General features: G+C 45.4%; 3 protein-coding genes across 3 annotated transcripts; 2 read left to right on the plus strand and 1 right to left on the minus strand.

The window, feature by feature from the left end:
* Nucleotides 1-265: 265 nt before the first annotated feature.
* Nucleotides 266-2,285, minus strand: DFJ58DRAFT_919214 (uncharacterized protein; the record flags this gene model as incomplete). Its single annotated transcript, XM_041395610.1, has 9 exons — nucleotides 2,210-2,285; nucleotides 2,167-2,170; nucleotides 1,781-2,140; nucleotides 1,591-1,622; nucleotides 1,334-1,529; nucleotides 1,101-1,284; nucleotides 834-1,039; nucleotides 581-620; nucleotides 266-524 (listed from the first exon to the last, which is right to left on the minus strand). The coding sequence occupies exons 3-9, from the start codon at nucleotides 1,848-1,850 to the stop codon at nucleotides 266-268; spliced, it is 987 nt and encodes a 328-aa protein (XP_041234691.1). The 5' UTR covers nucleotides 1,851-2,140; nucleotides 2,167-2,170; nucleotides 2,210-2,285.
* DFJ58DRAFT_751597 (OPT oligopeptide transporter protein-domain-containing protein) lies at nucleotides 2,193-5,745 on the plus strand (the record flags this gene model as incomplete). Its single annotated transcript, XM_041387777.1, has 22 exons — nucleotides 2,193-2,460; nucleotides 2,519-2,541; nucleotides 2,594-2,701; nucleotides 2,752-2,846; nucleotides 2,896-2,964; nucleotides 3,014-3,039; nucleotides 3,094-3,223; nucleotides 3,275-3,437; nucleotides 3,494-3,541; nucleotides 3,595-3,626; nucleotides 3,676-3,733; nucleotides 3,786-3,953; nucleotides 3,993-4,187; nucleotides 4,243-4,340; nucleotides 4,389-4,484; nucleotides 4,535-4,578; nucleotides 4,635-4,667; nucleotides 4,720-4,770; nucleotides 4,830-4,904; nucleotides 4,960-5,227; nucleotides 5,279-5,415; nucleotides 5,467-5,745. 22 exons carry the CDS (start codon nucleotides 2,193-2,195, stop codon nucleotides 5,604-5,606), a joined length of 2,325 nt encoding a protein of 774 aa, XP_041234692.1. The 3' UTR covers nucleotides 5,607-5,745.
* Nucleotides 5,746-6,320: 575 nt separating this feature from the next.
* DFJ58DRAFT_850290 (uncharacterized protein) lies at nucleotides 6,321-10,802 on the plus strand (the record flags this gene model as incomplete). Its single annotated transcript, XM_041393759.1, has 10 exons — nucleotides 6,321-6,682; nucleotides 6,716-7,044; nucleotides 7,095-7,748; nucleotides 7,792-8,492; nucleotides 8,650-9,086; nucleotides 9,519-9,564; nucleotides 9,624-9,690; nucleotides 9,869-9,939; nucleotides 10,189-10,210; nucleotides 10,420-10,802. The coding sequence occupies 10 exons, from the start codon at nucleotides 6,321-6,323 to the stop codon at nucleotides 10,800-10,802; spliced, it is 3,072 nt and encodes a 1,023-aa protein (XP_041234693.1).
* Between the last annotated feature and the right edge of the window lie 2,242 nt (nucleotides 10,803-13,044).

Raw genomic sequence — 13,044 nt, forward strand, 5'->3', positions numbered from 1 at the left:
TATAGCAAACATCCACTTATGTTGTTCAGGACCAGCATTTCGCCACCAGTCATTGCAAGCGAATGAAGGCACTGATTGATTTGGGGGCTTGACATCTTGCCAGTCATCATTATTTGTTGTCGTATTCTATTTATCATTGAGTTCCAGAGTCGTAGACTTGTAGCAATGAAAGGACTTACTAATTGTCCCCGCACATCATCATCTTAAAGCGGTCAACCATTGTACGGTCAAGCCAATAGTCAGTACGGAACTTGCGCAGATCAGCTCACATGGTGCTGCCATCTATTGACGATGACCATCGCTTTAAGCTAGTATTGCCATCAATAGTCACCAGCCACTCGAAGGCGAGGTTTTCCTCGTCCTCTAATTTGTAGAAACAGCAGGGACATGAGTTGAGAAGGCGCCAGTTAGGTGTATTGCGGCCAAGCACTTCATTGATAAGGGAGTCGACACAATGTGTGATTTCAAGGTAACACGTCGTAAGTGTCTGAAAATTGCATGTTGAAATATGATCAATATGGAATCTAGAACAGAATTCATAATCAATTAGTACATAACAGGCACAGAACCAATAGCATACATTGTGAAGATGACATAAAGCCTTACATTGTGCTTGAATACTGAATTGGGGACAAGTGCGATGAGACTGTCGATATGCAGCAAGTGTGCGGATGGAGATGGCGATGGTCGGATATAGTGGAGAGCAACCCAAATATCCATGATATATCAGTGTTTCATTTGGATATTTGTGAGATGGTCAAAGTTGTAGAGAGGTGCACTTTTGACCTGGAACAATATTAATTATGAAGCCTGGAAAGATGCCATGTACTTACTAAAGATGTCAACTAAGTCAATGTTCTTGAGAGATAGGGAATCGTCGCCCAGTGTTGGCTCCTCCAAGGCATTACGTGGCATACCGTCACCACAATCTCGGGCACAATAGTTCAAGTACACCTCCACCAGACGGTCCATCTGAATGTCCCAATTTTCATTTTGAACTTCAATGCGATCGGTATGAGTTCGTGGGTCCATGTAGCGGCTGAAACACACCAGCACCACATCAGTAGGTACAAGACTTTGTTGAACGTTGAATACCATACCATCCTGAGATGTTGGCCATTTGTTGAGCCAAACCTTCAAACACCTTGTACTCACTGCCCTCGTGACTGAGCTCTACTTCCTCTTCACCAGGCGGCAGACTGTAAGGTATACTTTCTGGCTGTATGTCAACGCTACTCTCGGCAAACATGTTCTCAATGATGTCTCGATCCTTGTTGGTCATTTCTGCAAGAAATTAGATGAATATATGGATAGTCAGTCAGAAGGTACTCACCCTGTATGTGCAACCTTCGCTTTGCATCTGTTTCCTCTCTTCGCTGCCCTTGTTTCCCAGCTGTCAATACTCCAGACGTTCGAATTGAGTGCTTGAATCCATGGGTGGTTGCGGCCTTGGAAAGTCCAGTAACTTTCCTAGAAGATCCACCCAAACATATGGTGTAGTCATATGATAGGAATGGCGGTAGAGGGCACTGGCAACGACGATGAGCAAGAGCAAGGGGCGTGAGAACCCAACCTGAAAGAAACACGTACCTTTACCGAAAGCGTAAAGGGATATCTAAGGTCTGGGGTGATTTGGGACAGGATTTAATGCTGGTGTTGGGTATTATCGTAACTAAGCCTAATAATACTTAGTGATACGCGTGTTCACCCAGTATAGTAAGGCTTGCTTATTGGGAAGGTCAGGTGAACTTAGCCGGAGTAACATCCCTCAGGCATGTACTGCGCTGTTTCGTTGATGTGATCGCCAACTTAGGTCCGCAATATTGGCCCGAGCAACTTCCATCAGACATGTACTGCGCTGTTTTGTTGATGTGATCGCCAACTTAGGTCCGCAATATCAAATGCATTGGCCCGAGTGACTTCCCCCAGGCATGTACTGTTTAACCAACGTTATGGCATTCCAAATGCCGAAACAGAGCTGTTTTGTACTAGACTCATCATTTCAAGCTACCTTCTTATCTCATTACTAGACACGAGGCTCACGATACCACGCGTACAGGTTCGTACAATGGTGCCACCGAGATGGCCGTAGTACCCGAACAACTGGATTTCCAATTACGAGAATAGTCGCTTATCTGTATTGAGGGTAAATACTTATAGTCTTCTCTTGCAGTATTGTCTTATCAGGTACGATGAGTCTGACCGCTGCAGGGGCGATCGGCGAGCACACTGTGCCCAGCGAGAAAGGTCTTAGCACTAGTGACAACTCGTTCGATGGAAAAGGCGACGTTGAAACTGCAACAGTTGATGCTGACTCGGACAGCGAGGAAGGCGTGCTCTCCAACGAACGTGATATTGCTACGCACGTCATCTCGGTGGACGACGACCCTTCTCTGAACCCGTGGACATTCCGTGCATTCTTTATTGGTCTTGGCCTCTCAACCTTTGGTGGAGTACTCGGTGAGCTTCTTTGAGTTCGTTTTTAGCCAGTATGATATTTATCAATGTCAATTTGTAGCGGAAATCTATTATTTCAAGCCTGTGCGTAGTAAAGCAAGCATGACGACTTTATGTGCTCATATCATTGCCGCAGCAAACGGTTTATGTGTCATTGATGTTCCTCGCGGTTGTTTCTTATATCCTGGGCATCTTCATGGAGACCTTTATTCCTCGTCGCGGACTCCTGCGCTATCTGAACCCCGTAAGCTAGTTTACCCTCGCTCGTTCCCTCATTCTAAGCATGTTTCACAGGGACCGTTCAACAAGAAAGAAAATGCTTTCGTTGTGATCATGGCAAGCGCCTCTGCTAACTCCGCCTTAGGTACCGAAGTTCTTGCTGTCCAGCGGTCAGTGACCCTTACTCGTATTGACGGAATTTACTGATCTTTGCTAAAGATTGTATTACAATATCACGCCCAATGCCGGTGCCTCAGTGCTCCTACTCTTCTCTTCTCAACTTCTTGGGTACGAGAATTTTTGTTGAAGTTCCAGCGGATGCTGACAAAGTTTTTAGTTATGGAATTGGTGGCATGATGAGAAGTATGTCCACAATTGAGTCTGTTGTTGAACCCAGTGTTCACATACATCTACCAGGCATCCTGTTATATCCATCAAAGATGTTATACCCCGGTGTGCTACCATTGCTGTCCATGTTCGATGCTCTCTACGAGGGCGGGATGACAGCACGGAAAAAGCTCAGAGTCTTTTACATTGTGTTTACTGCGTAAGTCCCTCGATTAAGACCGGCAATGATCAAACACGCTGATCGACTCAGTATCTTTTTTTGGGAGCTTTTCCCAGAATGGATCTTTCCGCTTCTGACCGGGTTGTCGATTATGTGTCTTGCAGCTCCCAACAATGCCGCCGTCTCGCGAGTGTTTGGTGGTACAAACGGTAACGAGGGTCTAGGGCTCCTGTCTTTCTGCTTTGACTGGCAAGTAAGTGTGAAGACGAACTTCGAAGTGGATCGCGTTACTGACTGGATCTGCGACAGTATATTTCTGGCGGGGTGAACCCTATGACTATCCCGCTCAAAGCACAGGTTTGACCTCTTCTCAATTCCGAGGGCCAGAAGCCTTACATATTTTTGGACAGTTCGCGAATTTACTGGGCTACCTCCTTTGCATGTGCGATCACTCCGCCCTGATTCGAGACCTTGCATTGACTTATGTCTAGGGTTGTGTTTGCGGCTGTATATTACAACAACATCTGGAAGGCCCAGAACTTCCCATTCGTTAGTCTACAGTCATGTGCAACGGCAGAACATTGACGCCAACTCCCCACAGCTTTCTCAACTCTTGTTCTATGAAAACGGAACACAGTACAATCAAACACTCATTCTCAATTCCAACTATCAAGTCGATCCCACACTGCTTGCTGAACAAGGAATACCTTACTATTCCAGCACTTGGATAGTCAACTTGCTTTCCTCAAATCTGGCAAGTCCACCAAACGTTAGTGAGACTCTGCGGACTGACGGTTTGAAATTCTAGGCTTTGGCGGCCACGTTTACTCATCTTCTCCTCTGGAACTGGGACGATATATGTTTTGCATGGAGTTGGATGAATCCGTCGGGCATCAAAAAATTATGGGCGAATTTTGACTGGAAGTTCTGGCGAGCCGACGGAATGCGGGAGCAAGACGTCGATGATGAAGATATCGATCCCCACTACAAGCAGATGCTGAAGGTGAGTTTTGCATTTCTCTGTATTCAGCTTACTAATAAGAATATTTCTGTAACAGTACCCCGATGCTCCCAATAGCTGGTACTTCGTCGTTTTTCTCCTGTCCTTCGTTGTTGCCCTGGTCGTTTTATACAAGACCAATTCGACCTTGCCATGGTGAGTAGCTGTGATTGGAAATGTGGTCCAGGCTGACGAGCGTTAAAGGTGGGGCTTCCTTATCTCGCTCTTGCTGGCGACGATTTCTATTCTATTCTTCTGTGCACTCGCCGCGATTACAGGATTGATGTTTATCATCCAGCCGTACGTGCTTGAATTCAATTTTGATCTTCGATATTCCAATTTGGATTCAGGTTTGTCCAGATGATTGGTGGTTACCTTCACAAGGGGTTGCCAGGTGATTGCCTTGCTCGTCGTTGATTTTTAATGTGCTTTGATTGACGAATACGACAGTGGCAAATATGTACTTTGTTCTGTACGGATCCAGTATGCGTCAGCCTTGCGTTCCCAGAACAGGTCGGCTAACCCGATGTTACAGACTCTGTCACCCAAGCCAATCTATTACTCCGCGACCTCAAGATTGCTCAGTGTGCGTGTATTTCAAGCGTGTAGGAGGACAGGGCAATCTGTGTTGACCGTAATTTACAGATGCAAAGCTGCCACCTCGCGCTGCATTTACCGCCCAGATTCTTGGCACGCTGCTTGGTGCCGTCTTGAACTTCAGTGCGCACGCCACTTGTTACATGACCAAAACAATCAACTGACATTGCACATGTAGTCATGATGAATTCAATCATAGATAACCAACGTGAAATCTTGTTATCTGTTCAAGGAACCAATATCTGGTCTGGCCAACAGCCACAGATGTACAACTCTCAGGCAATTGCTTGGGGTGGACTCAGTCACGAGCTCTTTTCCGCAGGCCAGAGATACCAATGGGTTGCTTGGGCTTACGTACTCGGACTTTTCATACCTGTTCCTTTCTGGGTCATTCACAGGTACTGGCCAAAGCTTCGTGCTGATTATCTTTATACTCCAATTATCGCGTACGTTCAGTGTTCCCTGTATTACTGTCAGCATGCTCACATATTTCACAGCTATTTCATTGGATGGCTTTGTGTTGGGATCAATTCATCTACTCTCTCCTACTTTGCTGTCGCATTCCTCTCGCAATGGTGGCTGCGTACGCGCTACCCTCGCTGGTTTGCCAAATACAACTACATCATCGGAGCTGGTGAGTATTCCCGAACGTCATTAGGGACCCCGGACTGATCAAGTGATGAAGCCCTTGACGGAGGCAGTCAAGTCATGGTGTTCATCCTCTCGTTTGCGGTGCAAGGCGCTGGTGGGACCTCTCACTTGTTCCCTGCATGGTGGGGCGCGAACCAAGGAGGTAATTATGACCGCTGTCTCATGTTGAACTGAGAGTAGTAATCATCGGGCAACTGTGGGAATTATGGCATGTATCATCACTAAGTGGCTTGTATCCATTGTATTTAAGTATATTGATCATATAAGAGAATGTACTGTACATATGCATGGTGCAGCACTCTTTCCACGCCTTGAACTACGTAGCTGAGACGAGAAGCGCAGGAAAACGTGTCATTGAATGCGTGCCACGGCTGTGGAAACACGACATCAGCAAACTACCAATTTTGGATACAGGACTCCCACAGCCATACAGCGCACACAGAGCCACACAGTGGGGAGGGGCAACGCTCAGCGAAATTCAAGGTCCGACTGTGATTACCTCTTACAGTGTAGCGCCGTAACAGATGGTCAAGAAATGTATTGTCTGCTGTAGAACGATAACACGATTTTGAGACAGGGATTATAATGAGAGATGTGCATGAATTTACTAGTTGATGGTATTCTAGGAAACAGAATTTTAAAAAACACGCTTCTGATATGTCACACTCTCAATAGAAGCATTTGGACAGTAAAAATTTCATTCAACTTTACCTACAATACATCTAGCGAGTAATTCAACTGTCATCCCGGTGATCATCTCCTTTGCAGTGCGCCATGGTAAGAGGCCAGTGTAAAGTCTTTGAATGCACAGAAAATGTGATTGGTAAGCACAATTGACGTGACGCGACGCGTTACATTGCGTACTGTAAGTCATCCTGCAGGCTGATCATGTCCAAATACTCCAAGCACAATCGCTGGAAACCTTCCAAAATACGCTCTGTATCTCAGCAACAAGTCACTGCACAACTGAAGGCCTGCACAACTCACCAGCACACACAAAATAAGGAGAATATTACTCCTTTAGCCACAACTATTTCGTCAGTACTAGTTGTGAGGCTCGAGCAAGAGAAGAAGTGCAAGATTACATACCAGACACACTATAGGAACGAAAAGCGATGCCATGAACGCACAAAAACCTGTACCAACAAACTCCAGTCAAGTTTCAATGATGCACGAGCATCTGCAACTGAGGTGTCCTTGCAAGTGCAGACAACTCAAATTGCTCTTGTCACTGCAGAGCATGAGTTGAGGTACTTGTGAGAACGTAACGAGGTGCTCACCAGGCGCAATCATACTCTTGCTATGCGTGCTTCTCGTGCCCCTCTTCAGAAAGCACGGGCTGTGAATAAAGCACTTGCATGCACTGCAGTACAAGCAGAGCAGAGTACCTTTTCCCTGAAGGAGAAGAATGTGATTACGGGCAAGGTCCGTGACATGATTTGCAAGCTTGTGGCAAAACATGACATACCAGTGTCGAGTGTTCGAGACATTATTAGCGCTGTTGCCAACTGTCTCGGAATGGTTGTTGAAGGTGACATTAGCACACGCAGTATTCGGTGTGTACTCCAGGAGGCAGAGGTTCAGATGGTGGATGAAATTATGCAAGTTGATGGTAGGTAATTTCTGAAGTAGTTTGTACCTCGGGCTAAAATGATTATGAAGGCATCACGTTAAGTGGCGATGGAACATCTCACAAGAATATCAATTACCAGTCCCATCATATCATGTACACCACCCATGACGGCACCAGGGTTACTCGCTTCGCTGGTGTTCAGCATGAGGTTAATCATACCAGCGAAACCCAGCTGCAAGGCTGGAAGGACATGATACACGAGATGTGTACCGTGTACAATGAATGTATGGTTGGTGTCACGGCAGGTGTCGCAGACCCAAGGGAGCTTGTCACCAAGGTGAAGGGCATGTTGACAGATCACGCTGAGGATCAGAAAAAATTTGTCCACCTCTTCAGAGAATGGAAGGAAGTGTGTGAGAGAGAAGTGCGAGGCGAACGAGCACTGGCCACTTTACCCCCTGATGATGTCGTTGCCCTGTTATGGCAGACTACAGAAGGGGCTATTGCGGCTGCAGGAGGAATTGGAGGGTGGGAAGCACTGCCTGCCGAAGAGCGAGATCGACACTCATCCGAAGCTCGCCATCAGCTTCACATCAAGATTGGCCAGGAGCGATTTTCTGCCCTTACCCTACCTGAAAAGGAGTCTGTAGATTTCTTTGTATGGGCAGGATGCTGCATGCATAAGGACCTGAATGCTGTCAAGGGTGGAAATACTCACATGCAAGCTTGGTGGGGACATAATGGTGTTGATGGACCAGTTCTGTTGATGAACCTGTGATAACGCAGCAGCTGCATCTGGGGGGCCCTCCACTGCACAGGCACGTGCAGTGCATGTTTCCCAAGGGGGGGCTGCAAAAGCACTCGCACTCGCAGGTTCCATCTTCCATCATAAAGATGACAAGAAGGGCCAACAAGATTCTCTTCGATTTTTCCTTGAGGCACAACTTGGTTACTTCTCGCCTTGGCCCGACACAAGCAACACCCGCTACCACAGTAATTGTGATGGAGCCAGCGAGTGGCTCGTACATGAAAACTTGTATGTTGTCTACCTCAAGATCATCATGGACAGGAAGGATGCTCGCACGCACACAAACATCGAGCGAAATGTCTATTGTGCTTTTGAATGTGACAAAACGAAGCAGGAGATGGTATGTTTCAGCATGTGGGGACAGTGCATCAGCCACCCATATTTTCGCGCTGTCCATAACTCCTCAGGAAACATCCTTGACCTTGGTCCTCTCCACGATCGGCTCATCACCCACATCAAAAAGCTTATCGATAACATCGAGCTTGTCTTCGGCATGGACGCCACTTATGAGACTGCCACATTTGATGGAAAACCATTCGAGCGGCTGGAATCAGTTTACATCATTCAGCAGATTGCCCAGGACAATACAAAATACCCTCACCTTCGTTCTCTTTTCTCGCTTTCCTTGAAGGAGCGCTCGAAACTCTTATCCGCTTCTGTCGCGAGTTTGCCGCCGACGGTATAATTGCGCACACGTCACCAGAGGAACACAAGCTAGCTCACATGAATACCACCAATGATGCAAACAAGGGTGCATTGGGGACCCTTCGAGTTTCAATGCAACATGCACCTCGAATGTCCCTGGCCCACTTCAATGCCGTCTAAAATACAAGAAGAATCAGACAGGAACATACATGAAAATGGTGCTCAGTCCAGGCACACACAAATACCTGCACAAAAAGACTCATATCAATGACACTGCTGGAGCCGAGAAGAAACAACAACTTGCACAGGTGAAATATGACAAGTGGGTGGTACAACAGAACCGCGAGACTGATGCAAAGAGGAAGAAGCATTGTGAAGCTTCATCAGCAAAACTTGCAGCTGTGGTACCTCGCGTGACACCAGATGAAATCACGAAGATGCGTGTCATTGAGGTGGACTTGCAGATTTGGTGGCATTGTCAATTTGATGCAGAAGTGCCTGCAGCCAAACACCTGAAAGGAAAAAGTGAGTCGGAAAAGAAGGCTATTTTGGCAGCTGCTGCAGCTAGGTATATTTGTGGTGCCGGACCCAAGACCCAGGACGAGAATGTGCCACGGGAGGATGCAGAGTGCGCCACTGGTAGATTCTGATGATGAAGAGGGCCTGTGGTAGGGATTAATATGGACTTTCAACACTCATATAATGCATATAATATTCTAATCGCAGTCTCGATACTCGTACTGCACCTATTTTGCTTCATATATCGCCATCTTGTATGCCTTTACCCTCCTATGATTGTGTTGACCATGTATTGGGATGATATTTGCTTACATAATGTCACACTTTGTTTATGGTGGCTGCCCCTCCCCACACACAGTGCGCACAGAGCTACAGTGCACCGACACCACAAAACACCACAGACTCACAGGGACTCACAGAAACCTACAGACTTACATATGAGTCCTTTCGAAAATTTAATTTACATTTTGGGTGTGGCTGTCATGCGGTGCTAATTCCTGAGCAGCCTTAATATTTGAAAATTCTTACAACACCTATGTAGTTCTATTGAAACAAAAAGTAACTTAAAGCACTACACATTTGTGAAGGTTTGTGATAGGTAAATACAATTAAAGTGAGACAAAAACATTGTGATTCAAATACACAGGACTACTACAACCATTCATCTTTGAAAGAAAGTTCTTGGAACATGAATATTTGTGTGGCATACAAATGTGAACTAACAACATACTAGGCATGATGTCAGATTTTGGAGAACAAAATGAAATTCTGACCACTTGAAACATTCCTCACCACCAGGGTGTGCACACACCTAATGTTCATTTCCATGTCTCCCAATTGTTTCCTTGCTCTCCTAGCCCTGAGTTGGCAATAACATGTATTGACCCAAAGCTGAAGGAGGAGCTGATCAGCAAGGTCCCTTTCAACACGTCAAACTTCCATATCTGCCCATGCCATCTCCAGTAAGTACATGGCCTCCTCAGCACTCTCAGGACAAGCTGCACTAGAGGTCTATTGAAAGTCAGTGGATACATATATTTCACACCCTAAAGAAGGACTCACCTTATCAAGTGTTTCCGGATGTTCAGAAGTGGATGATGAGTTGTCTGAATAATCAAAATCTGGTAAGATTGGACATATTTTTCTGCTGTGGTCTAGGCATCTGAGTTGGAGATGAGAAATCAATTGTAGGGAAACAAAAATTTAGACAGATAGTGGGAGATAGAGAAGGATGTAATTGGTCTGGTGAAGACATTGTAGTATTGTTGAAGTTTACTCTGAAAATTGCTGAACATAACTTGCAATACTTGCAATACTGCATATTGGTATGCAGTGCCCTTCCTGTGGAAAGCACTTTCAGAATGACATAGGTGTTCTACAACATCTAAATCAAGCTACCTTGCGATGATTCAATTGGAACAACAACTTGATTCACTTCTCAGGCCCACCAGTACAATCCCTGCTAGTGGAACCTCAAGCCTCACTACCAGAAGATGAAATGAATTTCAATGACACATGCATGATGGAAGATCATCCTGGGCCAGAGCATGAGAATACTGTTGTAGAGGCTGATGATGGGGAGGAAGTGGTGTTTTATTTTGGTGCAAGCAAGACCTGGGATAGAGGAACCATGTTCATGAAGCAATTTGAGTCTGACAAGTATGCTGAGGAGAGGGTGAGCAATCTATATTTTCCATTTGCTAGCAAACCTGACTGGGAGATGGTGGCATTCCTTCTTTGGTTGGACCTCAGCATGGCAGACATTGATGAGTTTCTCAAGCTTGGAATTTGTGAAGTCCATTTGTGTTGCATCAGAATTTTCTGAACTGAGGTGAAATTAAACCAAAGAAAACTACCACTTTCATTTTGCTCTTCAAGAGAGCTCTCAGGATGCACTTAAATGCTACCATCCCCCCTCAATGGAAGTATCAAATAGTCCCTATGGAATTTCTGACAATGAAGACTCCCCCAATGTATGTGCTAAAGGATCCCTCCAGGGCACATATCCCTCTTGCTCTACTTCCAGTTGCAAAATTTATTCATAGGGTCATGGTGTTCTGGCAGACCGGTGTGAAAGAGAAATAGCGACTAGGCTTGTTAGAAACTAGCGCCACTTATCCAAATAAGCGCAAGTGTAGTAGTCGACCCAAGAGGACTGCTATTGAAGCAACTCCCTTCTAATATGCAAGGGTAGCGATAGCATGAAGGACTAATAACCTATAGCGACCTAAGACAAAAAACTGATGAGTAGCGCTATAGCGATCAGCAACAAGTGAGTTCCGACAGAGAAACGTGCATATAAGTGAGATGCGCTATGCAGGTTGTTTTATGCGATAGCGCTATGCAACGTCTGACTAGTGACAGCGAGAAGAAATCAAAGGGAGCGAAAGCAAGGAGTAAGGTAAGACAGTGCAAGTGAAATGCCTGATAGCGACTAGATTATAGCTCGACTACTGATAGCGATCCCGACGTTGCGACAGTCAAACTTAAGAGGGAACTTTAGCGACACACACTTAAAGCAAGTCAAGCGACACGCGATCAAAGAGATTGGCAAGAGCGGAATTGATTCACCAAGACTAGGATATAGCGACTAAAGTGACTCTGACACCAGCGAAGGTCCGGGGAAGGGGAAGTGATATACTGTATGTACGATGAGCCATTTTATCATTACTGCGTAAGCGTTCGGGATGCGCAGGTGAGAATAGTAGTGATACAGGCGAGGAGAGCACGATGCGTGTACAGGTAATAAGACATGTAGCACTGCGGAACACGAGGATACATGTAATAAGACCTGCGACTGATCAGTAGTGACAATTAAGGACTAATAATGCACCAGCGGAGGTAGGTGGACATAGGCGGGGACATGGGGAGGACAGAGTACCAGGGCGTTGGACCGGGCAGTGCGCTATGGGAGAAAAATGATTCCAAAGCGGATAGCTTGGGAGTTTGATAGCGCTGGTAACTAGCACTTTACTCTTTTCCTCTAGGCAAGGCAAAATATGCCTATGACACTCATACACGCCTAGCGCTGGTATGTTTGTCACACTGGTTGCTTCATTAATGCATTGATATTGTGATTGAGCTGTTGGAGCAAGCTGCATGCCTGGCATGCCTGGGCATCATGATGAGTGATCCAGCAGGGTTCAGCAGATACTGTTCATGCACATTGTTGCTTATGTAACCGACACTCCAGAGGAGCTTGTCATTGCTTGCACTACCACGAATGCATCGCCTGTCACTATGGCTACATGTGCCAACTTTGGGGACCTAGACCGATGTCATGCATGGGTATGTGACTCATACCATGACATATACACAGCAGGAGTAATAAGGAAGGTATAATACACCAGAATGTATCCTATCACCAAGTTCCCTGTCATTTTTCCTTCATTCTTAGCTAGTATTTTCACTTTCAAACTTCACTTCTATTTTTTCCATGTGTTTCTATTTTGTTTCATGAATTCTATCTCTTTCCATTTTTCTAGGCATATTTAACCATCGCACTTCCTCTCCAGCCACAAAGCATGTTTGTAAGCTTGACATGTGAACTGGTTAATAGTCTGGTTTGTAAGGATTCAAACTTGACTCATCATGTTTTTGTCAGGATTTGTCAGGATTTGTAAGACTTGCAAGTGTTTATATATAATCCACTTAGTAAGAAGGCTGATTCAGCTCACTCAAAAGATTGGTTTGTAAGCATGTTCTTACCATCCATGGGATGACTCATGTCTTTTATTCACTTCTCTTTGTAAGATTACATTGTATTAATAAGCTAGTTAGTAAGTAAGCTGACTCAACACACCAAAAGGACTGATTTGTAACAATGTTCTTACTAATCCATGTGCTGGATCATGTTTAGTAAGATGGTGTTACAGTCAAGTATGCCCCTATTCATTTTCTTCACCTTACTTGTATTATCATGTGCTGCATGATGCTGCCGCTAGACTTATCTCTGTTCCATCTTATCTGTATTAAATCACGATCACTATCATGCTGTCGCTAGGTGACCTATTCTTGCTATCTGTGACTCATCTCTTATCTTTGGCTCATTCTTGTTCTCACGCCTG

This window comes from Suillus subalutaceus (assembly GCF_016647625.1).
Source record: "Suillus subalutaceus strain FC151 chromosome Unknown DFJ58scaffold_722, whole genome shotgun sequence".
Lineage (NCBI taxonomy): Eukaryota > Fungi > Basidiomycota > Agaricomycetes > Boletales > Suillaceae > Suillus > Suillus subalutaceus.